Below are 27148 nucleotides of genomic sequence, written 5' to 3' on the forward strand. Positions count from 1 at the left end.
AATTTTTATTAAATTACACTACCACGGCAAAGTAATTGCTATTATTGTGGGACTTTAAATGGAGGTATTATCCACACTTTGTATATATTTCATTGATATAATTCCTATACTCAGCCAATTCCGATATCTAATAATTACATGCTAAAACTACGCGTTATCCCAATTTTTCAATAACAAAATTACCTAAAGTAGATTAATTAACTTATTAATTCAGATGATTATTGGCATATGGAGAGGTAGACGGTTCCAATCCCTGTGACATGTGCATGTGCTATAATTTCTTAAATTTAGTAGCAGTATCTATCGTTCAAGGCGAAGGAAAACTTCTCGCAGAAGGTTCACAGCCCGCCCAATGACCAGTGTGGTGGACTATAGCCTATATCCTCTCTTTAGAGGAGACCCGTGTTCAGCAGTAAGACGTGTAACGAGATGATGATGAACCATTTCTTAATTGAGTCAAAACGTTTTAATTTAACCAATTTGAAAGAATTTTTTAACTCTAAAAATGTGCGCCAGAACCGTAACCGGTAAACTGCCTGCATCAGTCCAATAAATCGACAACAAAAACTACATAAATCTCAAAGCACGTAACTAACAAGAAATAAACTTGGAACCTTCACATTCCCCGAGAAAATATCGCACCCGAATTCCATAGACGGTCGACAAAATGGAAAAAAGCGCGAAAACGCATACCAAATTCAAATGTGGCCCCGCCCACGTGCGCGCGCGCAGAGAGACAGGTGAATGCGACGCGCGCGCAGCTGCGGTGCCGGACGCGCTGATTTGCCGCTTTTGTTTTTCGAAGGAATATATTTAATAAATATTGATATACAATGCGTGCGAGTGACAGCGCGCGATATCTGTGGCAGACGCTGACTTGAAATGGAATGAAAACTCCTCTTTTTGTCGGTTGTTTGTTTCGTGAGAGGTGGTAATGTTCACAATATGGTAATGAGATTCCTTGCTGTCTACTGTGGACCTGTTGTAAAAGCAGTGCTAGCATAGTGGGAGAAAGGTTGCTTCTCAATTAGGAGATTCGAACCCCTGTGTCTTTAACATGTAAGCTACATACATTTATGAGTAATTGCAATGGGCAATGCCTCTCGGTACCGGTGAAGGAAAGAAACATTGTGATGAAACCTATCAAACTATTTACGCGGATTTTCGTTGATGGTACTCATGCTTAAGAGCGGGCTGAATAATGGCTTGATAGTGTTGATGATGTTTATTGCAATCGTAATACAGTCTTTGTTAACTTTTACTTTAGATTTGTTTTTGCACAGACTTTTGTTTATATTCATATCTTATTGTCGGACATGAGTTTTATATTCATTCTTATTTATTTCAATTACATTGATATATTAACACGAAATTTAAAAGAAGAAAACAACACCTTTCTAATCGGTGACATTATCAAAAAAATCAATTTATCAAAAATCAAGTATTTTTATCAAACCTTTATTCGAAATTACATTCACTTATAATTACGAAACTGCCGTGTACTCACGTCCGAATGCACTCACTGTTTACACGTGAACTTTAATGCCAAAACGTTACGACCAACGTCGATTGAAAACTGGTAAAACTACCTTTATATATAAAAGTATGTTGGAATGGCGCCAAAATTTACAAGATCTGAGAAAAACTTTACGCTATTTAAAAACAATTAAACTTATTGCCTAATAAAATTAATGTACTATATAGTGTCCAAATTGTTTACATGCCGGACATAGTGACACTATACTTAATTTCTTACAGGCTAACTTCTAAACAATCCGTATTTTCACTAATTACGAATGATATTACTGAAACCAGAACTTTGTATCCTCTTTTAACGTCAAAGTTCTGTGTGTTGCTTGGCTGACTGACGGAGCCACCCGATAGGGGCGACTTCGTGTCCCTTTTTTATGGCCCTTTTCTTCTTCCTTTTCACGAATAAATTGTAATAATAGTAAGAAATATTTTCAATTAATTATAGCCTTGTTTTTTAGGTAATTTCAAATATCCATCAGATTTTGATTAGCTGAAATAGATATGATAATACGGCATTAAAAGTATTTAGGTAGAAGATAAAACAATAAACTTCTTTATAAGAATGACTTACACATCGTACTCTCAATAATAAATGACGTAAATAAAAAAATACATCAAATTTTTTTTTATGCAAAATATGTGCGCATTTCACCTCCATTTCACCTGATGGAAAGTGATGATGATGTAGACGATATAGTATGTGCACCTAAATAATGCCTATCTACTCTCGTTTTGAAAAGGTCCAAGTAATAGCGTTCGGGAAACAAGTCCGCAGATAGGGAATTCCACTCTGCAGCCGCTCGCCATATAAATGTGAAAGCAAAACGCTTCCTACGAATCCTGGGAATATCCACGACATATGGGTGGAATCCCAGCCTACGCCTAGTCCCCGGATGATGGAAAGGGGAAGGCGGAATCAAATTATGCAATTCCATTGCACTCTCCGTGATATATCCAATAGAATACCGATAAGCAGGCAACTTCACGACGGTGTTCAAGGCTCTGCAGCTTCGCCTATACTAATTTCGAGTCACCTATAAACCCCTTGACACGCTTGTTAATTGAATCCAAGGTGGCCAGTTGGTATTTAACAGAGCCATCCCATAAGTGGCAGCAGTATTCAAAACACGACCGGACTGGTGCTTGGTGCAGTTGAAACACTACGTTGTTGTTGTTTAGGTTGTAGTATTGTAGTTAGTTGTAGGTTTGTAAACAAGGTGACAAAAAATGTTAAACATAAGGCAAGTTAACATGGTTTATTCTTTTATTGTAAATTTTGTATAATTACAACATAATAATCGAGTAGTAGAGGAATATAGTAGTATATGGGTTGGAATAACGTTCTTTCAAATTTCAGCATCACACAGACAACTAAAAAATGTACCCCGCATAATCGAAAATAGAAAAAATAGAAAAAAAACAGAATTTTTTTTGTAAAAAACGTAATATTCTTCATTTAGTTTGTTAGTTTGAGTGACAACCTGTATATTGCTCGAGCAGATTTGTTATTTTTGAATTGTTAAAATCGTTTTCTATTGAATAAAACTACTACATGTCTAACATAGAAATCACAAGAAACATATATCAAAAGAAACATCACAAAAAACCCTAGTATCCACACATTACCGTACCATATGAAGAAAGATATACAACAATGAACAATGGGAGTATAAATCAGTATAATTAGTTTTACTGAACGAAGCAAAATCATTGGTCAAAACGCGCCCCGCCTCTTCAACTTAGAACAGGTAAGCAATTGGATCAAATGTAACGACAGCAATGGGAATGTTCTTGAAAAAAAATTTTTTTTTTTTATTTTCAAAATTTGATCTAGATAATAATCTTTTGAGGTTTGGCCTAAAATCTGAAACTTCAAAAAGTTTGCTGCCAACGGTTATAATAAAAATGTTCAAGTGTATGTCATACAGTTTTTTCAGAACATTATTTATGTACTTATCCTTACAATACCGGCTTAAAAAAATATCAAAATAAAGGACCAAAGTAATATAACGTAATGCTAACCACAGATTAAACCAAGTCTATTTATTTACAAACACTACGATAGAACTCTGATAGTTTTGTACAAAATAAGATATAAATAGTGGTAACAATAAATGTAAACATTTGTCATTTGCAAGAATTATTGTAATATATTTAAATTTAGTTTACATTTATCATTTACAATATTTTTGTATTTAGATTCGTAAAGCTTAGCACATCGCATCATCTTTGTTGACTAGTATAATTAGTATAATTAATTTAGCTTTTGTAACTTAGAATTAATAGTTTGTTTCATACGACTAAAAGATAACGGAAGAGCGGGACTTCCTGTCATAGGTGGATGACACCTACTAGGAAGTCCCAACCTTATGTAAAAACACCTTAAAAAAACGAATTAAACTTTTATCAATTTTTTTCATTTTCAATAAAAAGATTGTTCTTTGAATTGAAAGATTCTAAACATTAGATTCTTTTTGCACAACCCGAATGCGTGAATGGTAAGAAATAGCAAATAAAATCATAATTAATCATAATGTAAACATTTTACAAACACATGCTGTCCGTACAGTTGACCGAGCTGCATCGCGTGCGCAGCACGTCTACCTCACAAGTACATCTGTTGCCACGATAGCAATGCACGCATACCACACTCCCGCAACGTATCTCGAAACACTTGTATTTGTTTCTCAAAGAACTACATGTTGAAATAAACGTAATACAATTACAATAATAAAAATCAAAGTCATTATATTTCACATAATGAAGACGGTCTATTACTCGACTACAGGCGCCTATTATCTTCGCTAATATTCTACCAAAGATTATTACAGTGAATGCTTATAACGTGTTAACTAACATGATCGTTTTTGTTTGTAACATTTTCGATCTATGTTTTATGTCATATTAGAATTTGAGACTTTTCTATTTAAACTAAGTGACGGGAAGAACAAGTCAGTGCCACTCAGATTTTCAACAGAGTCCCTTCCAAAGTCCCATAGAGTCCCTTTTAAGTGTTCGTCCCTTCGTTCCCACCAGTTCTATTGAGTAGTTCTATTATAGACTTATTGGGACAAAAAAGTTCTATTAAATTATATTTCAATAATAGAACTTTACTTTGAGACATGAGTTGTTTTCGAAACTAAATTTATTGGTTTGTTTGGAAAAAAAACCGCACTTGAATTTTTCAAACAAACCAATGGTTCGGCCTCTTTAAATGGAACGTGATTTAGATACAAAAAAAAATATTTTATTTCCAATGTGAGGCAATCGCGAAAACCTCAGCAGTCGATTTTTTTTTAATTCTTTTTATTGAATTTAATTCCTTGCGTGATTCTTGTTGTTCTTGTGAATGTATTTTAATGTGACAATTTGTATTTGATTTTTTATAATTATATTTTTATCTGTCCGTCATTATATTCCCTATCTATCGTATATTTATACAAACAAATAAATGTTAATAAGAAATATGTTTACCACTACATAAACGTATGCCACTTAAATAGTGAAAGTAATCTAGAACATAACGAGAGTTTGCAAAGCCAAAAACATGCCTTGATATTTAGACCGTTTTTACAATAAACAGTAACATCAATATTTGATTTAAGGCTAGCTGTCAAATACCACACCTTTCGTCTCAGTCATCAAACCCGCTTTGAAGCACCAACTCACCCTTTAATGGAAGGTGAAACGTGGATCACGTGTTGACCTTGACTTATCTTGTATATTCATTACGATTTAAGACATGCTATGTCTTAACCATTACCGATATTCAAATGATACTGTTCACCAATGGCTATTTAACAAGCAATACCGGGTTTCTTAGGGCGCCTTTAAATTACGCCCTTGTAGATGCTCTGCTATGTGGTAGTGCTTCAGTAATTTATAGTTCCCTAATTGAGATTGCAAAATTGGCGCGCGCGTATCACGAATAGTGTTTGTCATGGAAAATTTTCCATTTTGAAAATATCATATTTTTCAGAAAAATTAGTATTTTTCCGCATATTTTTCCACATTTGACAGTTGACATCTGTTAAAAGTTACATATACTGAATGTAAATGATAGAGCCATTATAAAGATTTATTTTACTTAGGATTCTTTTTTTTTCGCTATTGTCTAATCATTTTAACTCTAGTTTTTATTTTATAATTCACGCTAAATAAAACTTCCAAACATAATTTTAAACGATTTTCCAAGTTTTTAAAAACTTCTTCAGAATTTTATCCTGAAAAATTTCCATTATTTGAAATTTTTCGGAAAATAACCCAACAATAGTCACGACAGTGGCGCTGCAACTACGCTTCATATCGTCATAGTTTTACTGTTTAAGCTGAAAACAATCAAATAAACATCTAACATTCGAGCAAATGTCAAACATACATAAGTACATACTACCACCACAGCCTCATATCGACATAAGCAATTACTATACCGCCACCCGCTCCAGACACATCTCATTTGATTCCTCCACAGACATCACATATTTCGATCTGACCTTTCATAAGGACACCCTCAATCTGATTGAGATCATGTACTAGCCGCTAAGGTGAAACCTTCCCCGTCACAACAGTTTTGTTTGCAAGCGGAGCTTGTAATTTGCCCCGTCCCTTGTTTTATTGATTCGTTTATTTGTGAAAGCCTTTCATTGATCAACAACAATCAGCTAGCTGCGGGTGCCTGCGGCTGGTGCGCCGTTGCCTTCATGTAAAAAGAACCATTAACGTCATAACATTTTTGCTAACAGTTCCCCCGAGGTCGATCTTCCTCAATATATATTCTTTCTATAAAACCAAACAATGCAAGCATTTCCTTTTCTATTCTAGCCACTACGTCATCTTTTATACTTCAACGCTCGCCTAATAACTATTCGTCACTTCGTTTTTAGACTTACACCACATATGGAGGTACAGTGCAATGATGTCATTTCTGCAACATTTACTTTCATCTTTGCTGTATCTATTCACTACCGTACTCATACGGGTTGGGACGGGATTCCCTTTTCTATCCTAATCACAATCATCTTTCACACTACAACGCTTTCTTGTAGCAGTGTTTTTCAATCCATCTCTAAACTATATTCAAGCACTCCTTTGCCAGAATCAACTTTTTTAATTCTACAAAATTTAATATAGAAGTGTTTTCAATTATGAATCTAACCAGCAGACCACCCAAATTGAAAACTTCTTATGGATGGAACATCTTTCTATAAAACATGACAATTTAACTAAATACTATATTCACAAATGTCCGCCGCCATTTCCTTGACGATGTCAAATTTGCGTCACCAAACATTAGACGCTATATCAAGGTCCACAAAGGCGACATTTGGACGACTAGTTTCACTAATAATTGTCACCTTGGAAATCTTAGATGTTTAATTTGACGTTTTATTGACAAAATTGCAGTTTGAATTCATCTGATTAACAGATAAAGAAATTCCTTTGTTTTGTAAATGTCAGCATGTTAAATGTTACTCCGATAGCATCTTCGAAGCTACTGGTAACGTTACAATCTGGATACATCAGGTGATAAAATTCGGCCTTACTTTAATGTTTTGCATATTCATATATTTAAAAATGAATTAACAGGTGCTATTTAGATATTTTTGATATGACAATCTCATTGAACATTTTAAAGGTTCATTGAAAAAATAAAAAGATATGATATCCAACGAAATAAAGATTGGTAATCTGCTGTCGTATAATACGATGTTTTTTTACTATTTTTGTCTTTCCGAAAAAAAAGTTTGTTATTTTGTATTTATACCAGAGTCCGTAAATCTATTTGATAAAGTATGGAAATAAGAAAGATAAGCAACCTGATTCAATTTTACAGTATAAAGAAAACTTTTAAATCAAAGTAAAAGAACATTCAGTCCTGCACGTCGCAATCGCAAAATCCGCATAAAGTTTGCCTTGAATAGACAATTCAACACGATCGACTCCTCAAAAATAAAACACGGTAACATTGACATCAAGTTCGGGACAAATCTATTGGGACTCGAATTCGGGACAAATCCATCGGGACTTCGACCCGGGATTAAGTGGGAATGTGTGAAAAATCCGCGACCGGATCACGAGACCCCGCGCTATCCGTATTTGTCAACATGGGGACATCCGGACATCATTTTCATTAGTGCCCGGCGTCCGTCCATTTGTACTAATGTTTGGAAAAAGATGGGCTGTCGATACTTGCTCCTTTTCGGCGCTGAGCGAAATGTTGGGAATTACAAGAATTTCACTAAAAGTCCCGATTTCTTTGGAGTTTTTTGCTCTTCGTATACTCAAAATGGGTGCACTGTATTTACTCTTTGATGTGTCGGATTATGTCCTTTATCACTTTACAATACGTCCCATTAATATATACTGATCTCTTAAATGTTAGTTATAAATTAGAAACGTCACAGTTTTATAATAAATCCTGTCACTGACTCTGCACTACTTTTGAATTTTCAAATTACTGAAGCAACAACTATAAGTTTACTAACGTATGGACCCATGAATGTTCAACTGTTAATAGTACAGGTTTCCTCTTAGGAGACGGCCAGTCTGGATCGAATCAAATTTTTTTAATACTTATAATATATGATATATAATATAATCTTGGTATACATTTTTTATAAGTAACGGTACAATAACGTCTTTTTGAAGTGAGCTTTAGAGGCTCGGTTGTAGGTCAAGTCAAGTAGCACACAATAACCTCATTTTACAAGCATCTATCGAAAAATGGAAAATCATAAACCGAATGATGGATGCTGGATTTTGTTTCGAGCTTATCAATCATGGCTGATTGATGCGCGACGAACGACGACACTCGCCTCATGAAGGTATTTATTCAAGCGACCACGTGACGTTGATTGATATTTACCGATATTAACGCGTATGTAATTTGCGGTTATCACCACGATAGATTTATGGACGGTTTAATGAATATCCTTGGAATTTGTTTTTGTCATATGTACTTCTACTTTTAGGTACGTTGTTATTTGGTGGGTGACTTTTTTAAGCTCTGTTTAATTTGGAAATCAATCTTTGGTTCTAAAGACACTCATCTTATAAATTGGCTTAAATTTAAATTTTTTATTTTATTTTTACGTTTAATTTGCTTGTATACCAGGACTTGTTGATTCATTTCTTTGCAAAGTTACCTGTGCGTCATAGCATTATAGTTTTTGGAGGTGAACGGAGAACGTAACTGTAGTTCAACAATCTTATTCTTCTGGACCATCTGAAGAAATGTCCGTTTTCATTACTCAAAATTATTATACATTATTAACGAGTAGGTCTTAAGCTAGAGCTTTGTGCTTCTACCTTAGGTTGGAAACGATGACCTTGTAAAATATTTACAGCCAAATTTTACCTCTTTTTGCGACCGCCAAGGGCGCTATATAATATTCCAGACCGACCTCAACACTGAAGTCACGTGGTAGGGCACCGATACCGGGAAGTAAACACCCCCCGAACCGAACCGAGGCAGCGCGCGCAACAAGTCACCATTTGTAAGCTGTCACTCGAGGCTCGCGTCATTTGTTAGTCGTATCATGGAATTACCGCGAAAGAGAACAAATTTATATTATAAGACCAATGTTCGTTTAACTCAAGTTCTAAAACACCTAATTATAGCTTAGGTAGTTGCTATGGTACAATCTGGATATCTATAAGGTCAGAGCCTCTTTTAGGTCAACGCAGACCAACCATGGAAGTGATCCCGTTAGGTCTTTCTCGTGGTTTATAACTATTTTAATTTTACATGATTATTGTAAACGTTAAATACTAAGAGAATGAATATCTATTTCCACAGAACACCTTTAAAGTATATTACTTGTTTTTAGAGTGGATAACCGTGTGTACCTACTCAAGACTGGTACGACAATACTAAACATTTAAAGTCAGTTTTTCGGGACAAAATCGGTAGAAATAAAAAATGACATGATTCGTTTCAAATTTCATGTTTCATGTTGTGATGTACATAACTAATATCGTTCAAAATAAATAAAACTTTTCTATTGAACATAGTTTAACCTAAAGGTGTGATTTCGGGTGACATATTCAGCCCGAAACAATGACAATATTTGAAAGAAAATTTTTCGACTCACAATTTGTGTTGCTGGTTCGACAGACTTTTTCAAATTGATTAAAATTTCTCACTGAACAATTTAATTTTCTCAAAATTTGAGCACACATCTTTGTCACTCTTTGTACAGACACTGGAGCTTGAAAGGTTGCTTCAGTCAGTTAACAATTTATGTGTGTGTGTAAAGTGCGTGCAACAAGTATCCATTTGTAGGCTGTCAGTTGACTCACATCATTTGTTAGACGCATCGTTGGATTACACAAGCGACATAGAACTGGTAGAGGTTATCTCGCGAAGGGGAAAATGATGTGGACGATTTCCTTGTAGGCTTTAGAACGCTGTAATAGTTTAGTGGAAAGATAGTAAACCCAGGGAGAGAACGTTGCTTCTCCGTCCGACTGGTTTCAATTTGTAAGTTACATTTGTCAGTGTGCAATAGCAGTACCTCTTCTAGGGAAGGAAAATTTCGTGAAGATACGTATCGAAGAATTCCCTTTAGTTTAAAACTACATATGTAAATAGTGTGATTGCCTGGCACTTTGTAATTCGTTTTTTAATGTTATTTCTACTCATTCCGTACATTAAAGAACTATGGTCTTAGGATGGGTCCCTGGAGGAGCCCTGGGGTTTGAGTATATGCAGACTTGGATGATGTTCTAATGTGAACGCCTTTCAACTTTCAAACTTTAAAAATGAAACTCCTAATCCAAGTTTCATGTGCAATTATTCAGTACCATCTATAAATTCATCCTGCACAAGATAACCGAGTATCTGGCCGACTTCCACTGTTTATCGCGTACACAGGCGCCGCGCAGAACGCGGTATCTGACACTTTACGAGCGCCCCATGCGCGGTCAATTACAACGAGATACCGCGCTCTCAATTACGATTAAAGATTTGAGCTTAGCAGGTGAATGGCAGTTGCCTATTTTTTTTATTTCAGAAAATCGCGATCATAAGATTAAGTACTTTAGAGATTTCTTTTGGTGTACTCCATGACGTGAAACTATAAATGCTTTTGCTTGGTCATCAAGAACCCATATTCTTCGCGCTGCTGGCCACTGATCTTCTCTAAGAAGGATTCTTGAGTCCACCACGCTAGTCCTATGCTATTAGAATATCTTCGAACAAGGTTTGTGATCCTTCTCGGTTTGAAAGCAATGTTTAGCTTCACCATTCTTTTCTAAATGATTATAAAAAAAATGGTGCACACCACCGTCACTGCTTGGTTGGGAATAGAGCTTTGGTGGCTTTATAGTAATCCCCGCTGTTACTACCTACGCTTTACGAATCGAAATAAACAATATGTTATTATTTATTATAATTAGTGGGACAGTAATGGCTACTAATGGATCCACTAAATCATTCGGGAGTGCATAAATACGTTAATATGCTATTTATTAATCGTCACTGTGTTTATAACGCTAATAATTTCGTGTATTTTCTTGTTTGCTAAAGGATGTTACCGTTAAATCTTCTATATAATTATTTTAAGCAACAATTGTTACATTTCCACATTGAACATGTAAATGATAAATATATTATAATTTAACACCCTATTCAATTTAATATTAACGCGCAGTTTTACTCAAAGAATATTTATTTGATCAATGTAACTATTCAACATCCTTGTCCTATATAAATACACATCGCTTCATTTAATTTAATTTGTTAAAATAGGGAGTGCATTCTCATATTCTTTATTTTGATCCAAAGATTCGTTGACGTCTATCTAAAGTAAATCTTATATTCTATGCATAAAATTACTCTTTTCCTTTCTTATAATTCCAATAAAAGTTTTCATAACCAAACAGCACAAAAGAAATCGTATTTCCAACAGCTTTTTACGGTTTCCCCACTTTCAGTGCAATTTCTTCAGTTGTCGTCAATTCGTGTGGTTGTCGTCAAATCATCGTTTAGTTATCGTCGAGTTGTCGTCTCGTTATCGCCCGGCCTGCAGCCGATGTGCTTTGTTCGACGATTGTTCATTGAAACTGAATCGGGTTCCTTTTTAAAATTATTATTCTGCTTTGATGACGTGAATTGGCAGATTTTGTATTAAATTCAACAGTGCCGCTAATATGTTGAAGTAAAGTAAAAGAGAAACTATCTAATAAAAGTGTCAAGTTTAGTGTGTTCATTGTGTTGAGTTTAATTGGTTCTTGCCTGGTAAATGAAATCTTTGTGCAGTCATAAAGTGCAAACGTATAAACGAAGCGTCAAGAACATTGATCGACTTAAGCAAATAAACGTCGACTCTATAATTAGTGTTTTATAAAAACATGTGAAAGGACAAATTCGGCAAACGCTCGTCGCGCCAATTAGGCGTTACGCGGATTTATCGCATGCGTGCGAGTCTAGGGTTGTCACTACCTTTTTACTACAGCTTAATAACGAAATCATTAAGAAAGAAATGGAGTCGGAATTGATTAAAAAGGTTATTTTCAAAATAGCTTTTTTGGTGTGGTTTACTACTTTATCATCCGCCACTCTACCTATTATTGGATATAGACCTCCCGTTGTTTGTGTCATCCAATACGAGCTTGAACTAGTCTCACCCATTGTCCGCGACTTTGACGATGTCATCTATCCATCGCACTACAGGACGGTCTACGTTTCTATAACAATTTGGTTACCATTCAGTTATAGCCTTACTACACCATGGTTCGCAATATATCCTACCCAATAGAGATCCATTATACGATCTCCTACGTCTGAGACCTTGCGTCTCCGGATTTCAGAATTCGAAACTCGGTTTATAAGTTGCTTTTAAAGTTTATCAGCTTCTTTGTGTATAATATGTTATATGAAATCATTTATGCTGTGAACAACCTTCGTATTGGCAACATTTATATTACGCTTAAATTAATTTGGCAACCCTGTCCATTCGATTTATGGACTCAGACGCACGAAACTCGCCTGACAGATTGAGATCGATCCGCCCACAATTTATTTCACTCGAAGATTTTGTTGAGTGGAAAAAGGAAAGGACCAACAATTGGACGTCTTTTGACTAAACTTTCTGTTTTTTATTTGGGTGCCCACGATCGATACTGCGGGGACGGTTAAGCCTGATGCACACAAGAGGTCAGCCTGTAACGTTTATTATTTTATCAAGAAACGTGCAGGTATTGATGTGTTGTAATTATTGTTTTCACGTGTGTCTCGGTTTTTGCCCTACTTTTTATTTCGAACGTTGGTCATAAGCCTCGTGAAGCATAATTCACCATATGATGATAAGAGCATATGTGTTGCGTGACCACGAGTTAACTGAGTGAGAACTATGTTTTTAATTTTAACAGGAACTTTCAGTGTATTGTAATCTACAGTTGATCTTACAGAGGCTTCCAGAAATATAAGAAATATATCATATACCGCCTACAAATAGTATGTAATCATATGCAAACTTACTGTTTGTCACTCACCGAGTGCAATATAAATAGTAATAAGTAATAACACAATCGAAGAGTTGCGAAAGCGTCTACTTATCACCGATAACATCTGTATTAGCTACCATCTGCTTTTGATTGATCTGGCGATAACTTTGACATGTTAGCCTACTGATAAAAAAGCTTGACTGGAAATCGCTATCGGTTCAGGTTTTTTTTTTTGCTTTATAAACATTAAGAAGTTGATGCCAGTAAACAACATTTTAAACTGGCTGTCTATCAAAGGTAATGCGAACTAAGTAAGTTTAATACAGCTCGATTTTGATGTTTTATGAACTTCTCAACCAATTAAAATAAAGCATTTAAATCCGTGGTAGCCTAATGGTTTGACCGACTGCCTCTCAAGCAGAAGATCGTAGGTTCGAATCCGGGCTCGCACCTCTGAGTTTCTCGGAATTTATGTGCGAAATTTGTCATGAGCTTTTCGGTGAAGGAAAACATCGTGATGAAGCCTGCACGTCGAAGAAGGTTCACAACCCTCAGAAAACGAGTGAAGTCGCCAACCCGCTTTGGGCCAGCGTGGCGGACTATGGCCTAAACCCTCGTCTGAAAGAAGACCCGTGCCCGGCAGTGGGACATATAAATGGGTTGATGATGATGAACTAAATCGGTGAAAAAAATTTCATATAAGATGTCGATGATTTCCTAGGATTTTAATTAGTAAGTTACAGTACTGTTAGGTACTTTGTGAAAGTTTTAGTGTCCTGCATGACGACGAATGTTCACCCTTGGGAACATGTGAAGTCCAACACCCGTATTAGGCCAGAGTGGAGTGGGTATGGCCTAAATCCTCTCCTTAGGGGAAGTTCGTAGCCAGTAGTGCAGTGTATAATGATGTTGATCATTTTAAAAGAGCTAGTAGGGTTAATTTTACCAAGATTTAACAAATGCGATATTTTTAGTTTACGTTATTCAGAAACCGTAACAACATCCGGTGAAAGGCGTCATCCACCTTAACCAGCAGACCCATTTTCAATGACCCGATAAGATCGCGATTAATACCGTCTTTCCGTTTCGTTAACATCCTCAATTGTCATCTGTATCGCAATCGATTATCAAGTAAATCGGTTAAACCGAGAATTTTGATGATTTCACCAATCTATTGTTTCTTTTGTTCGACCTTTGAAAACAGCCATGTCATGTTCTTGTCTTTCAATTTAAATTTAACATTTGAATCAAGAATAACGTGCTAATAACTTGCTGGAGGGAATTGAACAACAAACAGCGACGAATAGCAAAGCGGATTGGACTTTGGGTGCTTTCAGAAACACATACCGGTCGTTCCTTTGATCGAGTTCATCCGTTTGCGTTTTGGACGCAATGCACCGCCTGGGGCCTGACTGGCTGATGTTGCGCATCTCTGCCGTCACCGGATTGACACGCTGCGTTTTAATCAATTAGCGAACAGAAACGCGGTTTTCGAACCAGTGGGCAGTGAAATAAGCGGACCACACGCCACCGTGGTTTTCGGACGCGCTCTCGGGTTTCAAAATTTCTTTTATTTTAGTACGGCCGTTTTTTAAACGGGATAACTTCATAATCGAAGCGAAAGTTCGGCTTTGTTTTACAGTTCGAAGATTTCACTCTGGCCAGATTAGATTAAATTCGATATTATAAAAACGTTTTTGTTTTTGATGGCCGTTGTCAATAATGGAAAAGAGGACACCAAATTAAATTTAAGTTGAACGAATAATGTATCGTCCATTTGGTTAAGACTCATCGAAGGTCCCAACTATCAGTCATAGGATTAGATTATTGTTGACCTAAACATATTACGCTACAAAGAGACGCGCGAAATGATTAAAAAAATATTAAAAAGACTTCCAAAATTTTTATCAAATTGACGGATCGCTTAACCTCGGCACATCATCAAAAAACTTTATGTCTATCAAGCCGATTCCTTTTATCGATTAAACCGCCGCCTTTATCATTCGATTTATCCTGTTGAATTATGTGAATCGATATCTTTGAATAATTGATCCGACCGATGACTAAATGCAATCAATCAATCATTAATCATGATCTATGTTTGCGCAACGTTTGTTTCCAGCGCTGGCCCCGTTTTGGGTAATTTTCCTGTTTTTATCATGGCAATATCAGTGTCTATCGACTTTATTTATTACATTGATGATTGAACGATAGCAATAAGCGACAGTCGCTTCGTTTTTAATTCAACCTAGATATGGTTTTAAGCTGTCGGTGCTATCATGATGTATTTGTTCGTTTGTTTTAAGCGATCAGTTTCGGTGTCTTATTGGTCTTCGGTAAGCTTTCGATTTTGTTTGCAGTAATTTTATTTGATGCACCGCTGGCTTCTTTACATTACCGTACTCATCGATTTGTGTCTGATAAGAAAGTGTCAAAATTTTAAAATCAAACCCTGTAAACATATTTTCCTGAAAGTCCAATCTATCTTTGTAATTTAACACAAAATACTTTTTACCTTTCTTTGCAGCCAACTACCTAATAACTTGTATACTGTTCAGGAAACCTTCTTTAGACCAAAGTAGCTAGTAAATAAGTAAGGCTCATTAGTACTCAAACGATTTAATGTTTATTTAAAGTTACCCAGCTTTGTATCAAGGACAAGAGCAGGCTTTCTGAACAGTGCATAGGTTAATAGGTAGCAGACTGCAAACATTTAAATGCATTATCTAGCTATAAGCTTCAGGGTTTGTATTAATTTTTGTTTTTTTTTGTCCACAGAAGAAGCAACAAGCCCCGAAGGCGGAGTGAAGGAGCGAAGCAGCTTGGAGCGCGGGGAGCGCGAGGGGGGCGACTCTCCCGCGTCCCCCGCATCCCGCGCGTCTCCGGCGCCAGACGAGCGTGATGACATCGAACACAGTATACCAGCTACGCTGATTCAGGACCCTAATGCTGAAAGGTACCAGTCTCCTTGGTTTTTTGTCAATGCATAGATTAAGTTCTCTGCAAGGAACTTTTCCTATTTTCATTTTCTTTCGTTTCTCATTTAAACATTAGTTATTTTCATTATTAGCCTATCGCAGTCCACGGCTGTGCACAGGTCTCTCCCAATGTGCACCATTTTGCCCCGTCCTCAGCTGAAGGAAGACAAATGCTATTTGTCAACATTGATTTGTGTAGTTTTTCAATACCACTAGCGTAAATTTTAAGTTTACTATCACTGTTTCTATGAATGACTCCAAATTACCCTGTCACACAGTTACCAAACCAAGTCAATAGGCAAATATCAGGAAACAATCCGAAACTCAAAGTCCTAATGCGGACAAAGGCATCAACACGATCTCAACACGTCCGCGTTGTATTGTCCACTTGACGGTGGTCCGGACATCACTCCGCGGTGTCCACTTTAACGACCCCATTGTTTCCTATGATCAGTTGTCAACTGCTGTCCTCGGTCACAACTTCCAGTCAAAACCAAAACTCCAAGACCCACGACTTTGAAATTGTAGTTAGTTGCGGTTTGAGGATTGGGATGAGTCAAAGGTCTTTCGTCATTGGAGGTTTCAGAGAAATGAATGGACATTCGATAGTGACAGTTGTAGTAGGTAGAGCCACTAAAAATGATCCGGAATTTCTCAGTTGACGGTCCATCAATTTTTGTTCTGCATGACTGAGTGCCTTTAACTTTATATTAATGTTCGACGAGTTTAAAGTTACTTGGGTGGCGAAAAATGACCAATATAACGATACAATGTATAGAGAAAGTAAAGAGATGTCGTATTTTATTAAGTACACGGACATAAAAAGGATATAAAAAGTTTTATACCTGACTAAAAAAGCACCAAATATCACATTGATTTCTCAATGATTTATATCGACGACAATGTAAATGGAGGTGCCATTGTTCAATTGGAATGGTTCAAAGAGATCGTGTTACAAACATAGCACTTGCCAGACGATTATTAAAAATCACAGTGATCAGAGATGGTATAATATAGTCAGATATATTTATGTTATAAGATGGTGATGTAAAACATATTGGATATATCTCTCTTGTTTTCGAAAGGGCAAAATCTGTCGGCAAAAATAGAAATTTTTATTCTGAATTTTTTTATTGTTCATTTAACAAAACCGTCCATCGATCTATTGATTACTACCAATTATCACCTGTCCATAAAAGGGGATTATGGGGCTAATCCAACATATTAATTATTTTTAAGTAGACAGAAATCCTTGACAAGAAAATTAATGAGAATCCGGCATTTATTATTTGTGATAAGTTTTGATTCGGCAGCCATCAAGATATAAATCTGTAAATACCGAAAATCGTCTAAATATAATGTTGATTCACTCATTTTGTTTATTACAATGATTTTTGAGATTCTTGTCTGACATGCGTGCTGTATTATTTGGTTGTCGAGGTGTTCTTTATGATAGGTCATGTAACGTCAAACAATAATGCTTTATTGGTTCTAGAATGCTTTGATCATATCAAGTCAATGCATGTATAATTTCCATAACGTAAACTAAAAGCTAATACTACTAGTACTTATGTATGTAAACAACAATTTTGTAGTTTGTGATGGTAGAAATTTTTTTTTTTTTCTCTTTTTAATGCCGAATTTACCTGATACCAGTCGGTTTCTTATTAAAGACTTTTATCCTTCATTGTAATCTGTTTTCTTATCGAATTCGTCAAGTATCACTTATGTTTTTGTCAAAGTTTGTTCACTTTAATATGAATCTTCACTTTAACAATCACTCATAATTTATGTTAATGTATGTACGTACTTACAAACATATTAATCGACTGCATTGTCTTGGAAAAGGCCATTGAGGTATTAATTTTATTTTATTAGTTTGGCATTTTCTCACTTGTCTTTAATTTATATCTCTATATTTGTTCAAATGTTTTCATCTGGAAAAATCGTATCATTCCTTAAGAATTCAAGCGCTAAAGGTAAAAGTCGCTTGTCTAAATTGAAACTCGGTCAATTTACCTTTGTCAAATCAAAAATTTAAAATTTGTAACATTGTTTTTCTTTATTTATTCACATGCTACATTCATAGCTTTGTCTTCAAATTCTACGCAGTTGCGCGTTAATTCAACGTCCTAATTAATTGGACATGGCATAAAATCTGTTTCTCCAAAAAAGTTTATCTACGTCCGGTGCGAGTTCTGTCGTGTCTTTTCTGGTTTTATTTGTGGGATCTTCAACCTTCAAGTGTTGAGTTTAAGGTTTGTAAAGGTAAATAATGTGAAATATTAGTGTTTGTCCGTGCGCTGTTCCATCACTGTCAATTAGGTGCTGTGAGGAGACGTCATCAATCATAGAACATTCTCTGCAGAGCTTTCCATCCTGAGGGTCTATTGTTTAGATTTTGGATCTGAGTTTGCCTTTACAATAGTACTTTGTTTTTTATCATGTTTATCAAAATGTTATATGTCTTGAGGATATCAATTCGTTCGGCTCTACATAGTCAGTGGTAGACTTATTAGGGTTTCTAGTGGTGATATATTCCGTACAATAAGACGTTTAACGTTTATCGTGCTTTTGTAGTACCATAAAAGATATACTTTTAAGCTGCTCCCTAAAAAAATATATATAAGTATTTTTTATGCCAGCAAAATTTCAAATTATTTGAATATGTTTGTAGATAGATGAATAATATTGCTAAGCGTTGTCGATTTTACACAGAATTTGCCGTTAAACCTCATAGGTAATCAATGCAAGATATAATAATTATTACCTTGGCATAGTTATGAAAAGAATATGTCATTGTTAATTAATTTTTAAATATGAGAATTAAAATTTAGGTCTAATACGATTGCATTTGCTAGTATATGTCGTTAATCCATTATTATACGTGTATTATGGCTTAGTACTAGGCGAGAAGAGCCCCTTGTTTTCCGGTTTTGGGCTGAATCAGATCGGTCCATTGAAAAGGAATTAAAATCATCCCGATATCGCTAGCGAGATCTGCCGCGTCTCCGATTTGGATTCTGGGGCTTCCACTTCGTGATCGTCTTTCCCCGCAATTCCCTCTGCATGCGACAGATCTATCATACTTATTTTACTGCCTAGCCTAAACCAGTGTGTACCCATATTCTGAAAACTGCTAATTTGTTCAAATAGGTAACAATGACTGAAAAATATTTGCAGAGTCTGCTGATCAGAAACCCTTGTGTCTTTTATGAAAATCACTGTTTCAAGTGTCACTCATACTACACCACCAGATCAATGTTCAAAACTTAAAATCCCTCACTGCTTTTTTGAGTTGAGCGCTCGAAGTACTGTTTAAAAAGAAACCTTATACTTAACATACAATCTGCGTGGATAGAAAAATATAAGTGCGGAACGTTTTTTGGCTATGACACAACACCCAAGTCGGGTTATTTCCGATCGCGTGCATGTAGTGTGGGGGAAAGAGAGCACAATACCTGTCACATAAACACAAGTGATTGATTGACCCGCACCCGACTAATGCTTATAGGAAGCCATAAACAGCTGGCGATTTTGTTGGAAGTTTCTAAAAAGTTAGTTTTGTAAACGTGCACTTGTGGGTCATATTTTTGTCAAATCACCATAGCTACAGTATAAATGGAAATAATAGATGAAATTTGGTTTTTGAATTGCTAATAGCGTCTTAATGCTAAGTAGGTGATTTTTGGAATCGCAATTTAATGTGCCTTGTTTTTTCTGAACTAATTGAGAACGATTTAAATTCAGCTGTCGGCTTTTGTCTTTTGTACATTTAGACGATGTCCTGGCAATGAAAGCGTTTCGTTATCTTTCTTATCGGATTCTTACCCGCATTTTCTGCCATGTGACACATATTGTCGTTCGAGAAGTTTATCCTACCTTTCCCCAGTGAAAATAAATAAACCCAAGATTATTTTCCTTTGTCAAAGCAAGGAAATCTGTTCATGATACACGTAAATCCATCCGCGTCCCCTGTCTGTCCCTGTGTTGTTAAAAGGACTCGTCTCGGCGTTTTGTTAACGCGCCATTTCCTTGTCAACGCCGTCAACCCCGTCCGGGTAATCTTCAATAAGCCCTCGAGACTTCCATTTCGGACCAATAGTGCCTACGACATGTGTAAACACATCGCTCAGTTAGCGCAAATCGAATTCCATCGTAAATAGACTAGTTAAAAAGATGTAACGACGATTGGTCCTCAAGGCTTTTTTGAACATCTTTCATTGGCGTTACAACGGTGAGTCAGCTCTGCAGAGTAGCTTGCGCTGTCAGGCGGCTGTCATCAAAACGATCGCCCGTCACTGCACGTCCACCTCGCGCATCGCACGCACGCTTGCATTACGCAGCGCACCACCCCTCGAAGTAGTTTACAGACAGCCGTCTCGTTCTTTCTCGTTTCTGCGTCTGTTAGCGCAGCACCTGTCTCTTTCTCACGGGAGGCGAGCGGGGCGGGGGCGCTGCAGGCGGGTCGTAAATCACGTCGCGTCTCATTCCACGCGGGACCGCCGCCGCCGCCGCAGGCACCGCGCACTTCCCTCTCGACCGCCAGCCTCGCGGCGCGTCTTTCGCGACGTGTTTACATTTTCAACTGTTTTTTGGGAAGTCTCCAGTTGTATTGTTAAATTGTGTTTCTTGCTACAAGTGTTATTTGATGGATCCACGGTTCTTTCGAGGCGCTGCTTTTCGGATACTTTGAAAAGATTGCGTCCAAAATGATCGTCGAACCCGACCATATGAGGTATGTGTCTGATTTGTTCAAGTGTTACATTGTCTTTGAGACAGTTATTACGTTTTCTATTGATTTATTTTCTATTGGCTGTTCAATTACCTTTGTGTTCAATTCAACACTTTATTTGTAATTTTTGTCGACTTTACTAACTTCAGACGTCTATCCAGTAGGTTGTCTGTAAAAGTCTTCAAGTTCGTGACTAGAATTCTTTATCAGTTTCGTTTTTCGTCTTTATTTTACAGTGATGGTTTCAATTCATGTGGTTTTCTATAAATTTAGGATAATACCTGATAGTTCTATATAGTTGTTCTCATCGTATAAGATACTGTATTTGAACCTCTTTTACACTTTATAAGATCAACATTTTTGTAAATTGATCACGAAAACGACGGAAGGAAACTTCAACAGAAAGTTAGTTGGTAGTTTCGTATGTATTTTCTAACTCAAAATATATCCTAAAAACTTTGCCAGACGCATTTCTAACTAGGTATTTACCTATTTATTTGTATTTAATCTTTATTTCTCTTTTTATTTGCCTCGTTTATGTATTTTAACATGAAAACGGTGTCAATTAAATTTATGATCTCATAAATATTGATAAAAAAATTTCACCCACATAGACTGACACACAGATATTGTTGTAATTAATCAGCGATTACAATAAAGTGTCCGGGAATTTGTGAAATATTTAAAGCATTTGAACTTTATTGATCGGAATTAGGTTATTGATTAATTGTGTGATAATGTCTTTATTGATGACAACCCTATAGGTTCAGTTCGCATTCGTATTTTGCTATTGTTATTAACTTATTAATCCCGATGAACAAATTCAATATTTAACTACGAACAAACAAACACCTTTATAATACACTATAATTAAGTTTTGTGAAAATATATTCAAACTATACCCATTGATTTTTTACCACAAAATCGTTATACAAAATAATCAACCAAAATAAAATATATGAATTATACAAAACATTGGCTGTACCCAATTAGCAGTACGCCATGTCCATTATTTACGACAACGATATTATTGATTGTCAAAATAAATAAAAAGTTTTCAATCGAAGTTTGTTTACGCCCAATATTCAAATGCCGGTAACCGGTTTACGTAGCGCCCGGGCCGGAGTGAGACAGGTGACTTTTTGTCATAAGTCAATTAGTTCTGTCTAACGCTGAGTTTGTTCGTCCCCAGGGAGAGCCCGAGATGTCTGTCACGGGAGTCGTCGGGTGCGCCGCGCTGTCCTTCCAATGACTCGGTGTACTCGGGCCGCAGCGGGCCGGCGCTGCCCCTCCCTGCAGCGCTGACGGCCGCCCTCCCCGCTGCCCTGCCCGCCGCTTTGTTGCCTCCGCACTCTGCAGCCGTGGCAGCTTACCTCGGTGCCGCCGCAGCTGCTGCCGCGCAACAACGACTCCTCATGTCCTGCCAGGAAGACATGACTGACTCCGAACGAGCGGACGCCGTACTAGACTTCAGCACAAAACGCAGCGACTCTCCACATGACGACGAGGATGTCGACGATGCCGTTAATCTAAGTAAGAATGAAAATGGCCCCCTCGATCTTTCAGTTGGTACGAGAAAAAGAGGACCGGAAGATTCACCGTCTCCGGTTCCGAGTAGAAAGAGTTCAAGGTCTTCAGATTTTAAACCTTCGCCATCACCTTGGACTAATCCTGTTGCACCACACTTGCCATATTTCGCAGCCGCTGTAGCAGCTAGTTTATCTCCAAAAAATGCCGTTCCTTCCGATTGGAACGGAAAGCTTAAACATGGTGGCCCTACTCCAAGCGATGCTACAAAGGCGCTCGAGAAAATGAGCGAATTAAGTCGATTGGGCGGTGAAGAACTTTTCCGTTCCGTACAAAGTGCAGCGTTAGGCGCAGGTCTCGCTCCAAACGCAGCAGCTCGCCACTCGGCTTGGCAATCACACTGGCTCAACAAAGGCGCCGACCAAACAAAAGATGTATTGAAATGCGTTTGGTGCAAGAAAAGCTTTAATTCTCTTGCTGATTTGACTGTACACATGAAAGAAGCTAAACACTGTGGAGTCAATGTACCTGTACCTCCAGTAACAGGAGCTCCAATACCACCTTCTCTTCAGCCGCCTTCTAGTTCGCCATCAACTCCATCACATAATTCTTCATCCTCTAGTAGCTCCTCGAAACCTCACCAGAGCGATCTTAATATGCTAATTAAGGAGAATATGCCAATCCCTCGGAAGTTAGTTCGTGGGCAGGATGTCTGGTTAGGTAAAGGCGCAGAACAGACTAGGCAAATACTGAAATGTATGTGGTGCGCTGAAAGCTTCCGATCTCTCGCTGAGATGACTAGCCACATGCAGCGAACTCAGCATTATACGAATATTATATCACAAGAGCAGATCATTTCGTGGAAAACCGCCGATGAAACTAAGGGCTCTAATTCTAGTACTCCAGGTGCTACTAACTCTGCGCCACCCACGACCGGCACAAGCAGTCATGTCAGCGCAGTTCTAACTTGTAAGGTTTGTGACCAAGCATTTAGTTCCTTGAAAGAGTTGAGTAATCATATGGTTAAAAATTCCCATTACAAAGAACATATTATGAGATCCATTACGGAAAGCGGTGGTAGGAGACGTCCAACTCGCGAAAAAAGAAAGAAATCTTTACCGGTTAGGAAATTACTCGAACTAGAGAGAGCACAGCACGAGTTCAAAAACGGCGAAGGTAATGGGGTTCCCATGGGGAAACCGATTAGGGACTTCGGTGCTGGTAGTCGGATCACTTGCGAGAAATGCGGGGACAAAATAGAGACTGCAGTATTCGTTGAGCACATACGTCAATGCATAGGCGGGCCTATGTCGAATAGCCAAAGGAATTTTTTGAAGAGCGCTCTTCTTTCAAATAACATTATTCCTCCTGAAGTACCTGGGCATGTCACTCCTACTAGCCGGGACGGTCGTAAAAGTATCAACGAGGAACTGCCTTCACCCGGCTCGGCCCATCGCTCGCCTTCCTCCGTGAATGATTCATCACCGAGTTCCAAAGATCCCAATGCGAGTAACGATGCTAAGAGTTCGTCACCTTCCGTTCTCAACGCTATAGAGCAGTTGATTGAAAAAAGTTTTGATACTAGGTCACGTCACCCTGTAGCAGGCATGCCAGGTGGAGCATCTCACGCTCCGCTCGGTTCTAGCATTTTGAAGCGGTTAGGCATAGACGAGAGTGTAGACTATACTAAGCCATTAGTAGACCCTCAAACCATGAGCATGTTACGGTATCATCAGCAGCAGGGGTATGGTCGCCGTGAACGTAGCGGTAGCGAATCTAGCTCAATGTCTGAAAGGGGAGGAAGTAGAGTTGAATCTTTAACTCCCGATAGGAAGTTAGACTCGTATCACATGACTCCGCGAACCACTCCCGATACGCGTGGCTCCCATACGCCTGCTTCTGATGACCGTCACACTGAAGTGCGGATAAAGAAAGAAGCTCCCGAAGACGATGATCGCGAGAATGGGGTAGATTTGAGTAGTCAGCCTGTAAGGGTCAAAACTGAAGTAGATGAAGAGGATGAACCTCATCGACCAAACAGTACTGCCGAGGAAGACACTAAGCCAGCCGTTCCTAAACGTGAGAGTGAAGGTCCAAGCCCCGCTGCTAGTCCACGTAGCCCCGCTAGCGACCGTTCCGGCCACACGCCCGTCGCTGATAGGAAGCCTACTTCGAGCTTAGGTGCACTATCCTCCATGTTCGATAATTTGGCCGGTGGTGGCTCTTCCGGTGAGCCTAGTTCTTCGCGTCGCGCTGGTAGTCACCCTTTAGCTGCTTTGCAGAAACTTTGCGATAAAACTGAGACGAATCCATCCCGCGCTCCCGCCCCGGCCCCTTCACCCGCCGGTCCCCCGAGCATTTTAACTTTCAGCTGGGCTTGTAACGATGCCGTCGTCACTGACTCTATTATGAAGTGTGCACTTTGCGATACTCCGTTCATATCTAAGGGCGCCTATAGACATCATTTGTCAAAGATGCATTTCGTTAAGGACGGTGCGCTGCCGGATCCGGTTCCGATGAAGGCGCCGCCGCCGGCTGCCTCCCCGGGCACTCACAAGAGCGGTGGTTCAAACGCAGCGTCCCCTCAGGACCCCCGGAGCCCTTCGCAGTCCTTCGACGAGAGCCCGCACTCCAAGTTCCTCAAGTACACCGAACTTGCGAAGCAGCTCTCCAGCAAATACGTGTAGACTGTACATAGGGTCGGTGAGGCCATCAGTTGTGATGATACCATATCCTGCTACATTAAACCTTGCTAGGGTTAGGTCGCGCACGCGACGTTAAGTATTTCGAAACTCTTTGCCAATTTAATTATTTAGGTAATTATTGTTAGAGTTCACCGCATAGTTCGGTTAGTGTAATTAACGACTAGCGACTTAAGTATACGCCAAACGTTTTACGTTCGTTAGAAGTAAGAGAATATTTTCAAAATATTGCCTTTAGGTGAAGTTGATTGGTTGTTGTGCGGCGCGCGGCCGTGGCTTATCTTCCACACTACATTGTAATTCCATTTCGATAATTGTAAATATAAGTCACATTAAGTCATAAAATGTTCGATTCGATCTCTTGTAAATGTATATTTTTTGCTAATAATCTACGCTCGCTCGTATGTGATTGGCGTCGAGCACGCGACTCGGTCGGGTCGCCCGCAGTACCCGTGGAATTCGTTGCAATATCATTTGTGTTACTTAATCTTGTTTTGTGTAAATCAGAGTTAGGGTTAATTTGGTTTCTTAGTTTATTTCTATGTATATTTTGAATGTATTCTTCTTGTTTTCTCGTGACATAAAGATCCGTCGCCTGTAATCTCGGAGATCCAATCTCATTGAATCAGTTCTTGTACATACAGTTGGATTTAAATGCAATATTATACAATCTCCTTAGTGTAAATTCGCTCTAGGTACGCTCTCCTCTCTGAGGATGCTATTTATTATTTAGTAATAAGTACATTAATATTAGGAGACATAACGTCTGTGAAACCTTGTATACCATTCAGCGCTATAGGTTGGAGGTCAACCGTGTATTTAAATAAAGTGATACGTTATACATTTTTTCTTTGAAAAGGATCGACTACATTCGTATACGTTTAGGACTTCAAGATTTGAATGAAATATCTTCCATTTGCAACATCAGATATACGACGATGTATATACGGTACTTGCGAGTGAAAACCCCTTTTATATTTAATAAAAATATTGTAAACTGTTTAATAAGTAAGTTTCAGACGATATCAACAATTTCGTAATGTATATTCTTAGTACATTTGGTTCACTGTATACGGATATATGTATATGTGCCTATATTTTTGTACACTATACCATAGTTTATTAAGAATGGTATGGTAACTTCATACAAACAGCAGGGCGGCTTGTATATGTGCGCGCCCACCGCGTGCCGTGTACGGACGCACATATTCGCTTAATTCGCGATGCACTCGCGCTTCACATTATTATAGTGCGCGTGCGCTATTTGTATGGAGTAACTATATTTTACAGTTTTAATGTGTACACATCTTTTGTTATACATTAAAACTGCTCTTTCATACGACCGAAGGTATACGTTTTGTAAAACTAAATTTTAATATTAATTTTGTCCTTGTAACATTCAGGATTTTACAAAAAAGGTTTAGCTGAACTTCACGAACATAATCCACCCTATAGTTTTAAAAATACATGTGTTTAAACTTACTTCAAATTTAACAAAGTTTTTTCTGGAGTTACTAACCGTTTTGTAATGTCCTCGGCCAGTGTACTAAGAATACATGTATTAATGCTAATAAAAAATCAAAATTTTAAATCAATAACTATCATTTTAACTATAATGAAAAACATACGACAAATATTATGTATACGCCCAGCTCTGACGAGAAAATTTTTGCTCATTCTTGAAAAATTAAAAAAAAAATGGTGTTAAAATATTGATTTTACCAAATTTAATAATCTTATTTAATATTTTATGTTGTATTTCAAAATGCAATTAAAAGCTCAAAGAAATATATATGTTACATACTTTACAAACGGTATTTTATTTATTACTTTCCCAATTTAAATATTGTAAGATAGAAAATCACTAACGACACTTCGTCTACAATACAAACGGACAAACTACAACTTTCCCGAAAAATTATAATTTACGTCCAATCATGCTAAATGGAAAACCTTATCACAGTGGTAGAGAGGTTGATATCGCACACAAACTCATACAAATATGTATGTTTAGTCCATTACGTATTCTAGAGACACAGTGTCCCTATCGGATTTCGTACTGTAGTATCCTAGATCCACACGATGCCTGTAACACGCAACTATATTCACCCATCACTTTGAAAAAAAAAATTGTTTATTTTTTCGTTTATCTCAGTGCAGAGTATTAAAAACCGACGTCAAAAGTCATTCATCCCCTAGTTTGCCACCTTTGGAGGTGGGATTTT

At 37.7% G+C, this 27148-nt stretch overlaps 1 protein-coding gene across 2 annotated transcripts in view; it reads left to right on the forward strand.

Annotated features, from left to right (window-relative positions):
* Positions 1–26716, forward strand: part of LOC113237616 (protein tiptop-like) — a 462668-nt gene extending 435952 nt beyond the window's left edge. The window contains exons 4-5 of one of the 2 annotated variants that reach the window (XM_026474212.1): positions 15760–15937; positions 21887–26716. In XM_026474212.1, coding sequence (XP_026329997.1) covers positions 15760–15937; positions 21887–24908 — 3200 coding nt within the window. In that variant the 3' untranslated portion in view covers positions 24909–26716. Of the gene's footprint in view, positions 1–15759; positions 15938–20298; positions 20698–21886 lie in introns of those variants that run through there. The other variant, XM_026474213.1, reaches the window with a different exon arrangement.
* The last annotated feature ends 432 nt before the right edge of the window (positions 26717–27148 follow it).

Source organism: Hyposmocoma kahamanoa, unplaced genomic scaffold (assembly GCF_003589595.1).
Source record: "Hyposmocoma kahamanoa isolate Upper Pololo Valley unplaced genomic scaffold, ASM358959v1 93, whole genome shotgun sequence".
Taxonomy (NCBI): Eukaryota; Metazoa; Arthropoda; class Insecta; order Lepidoptera; family Cosmopterigidae; genus Hyposmocoma; species Hyposmocoma kahamanoa.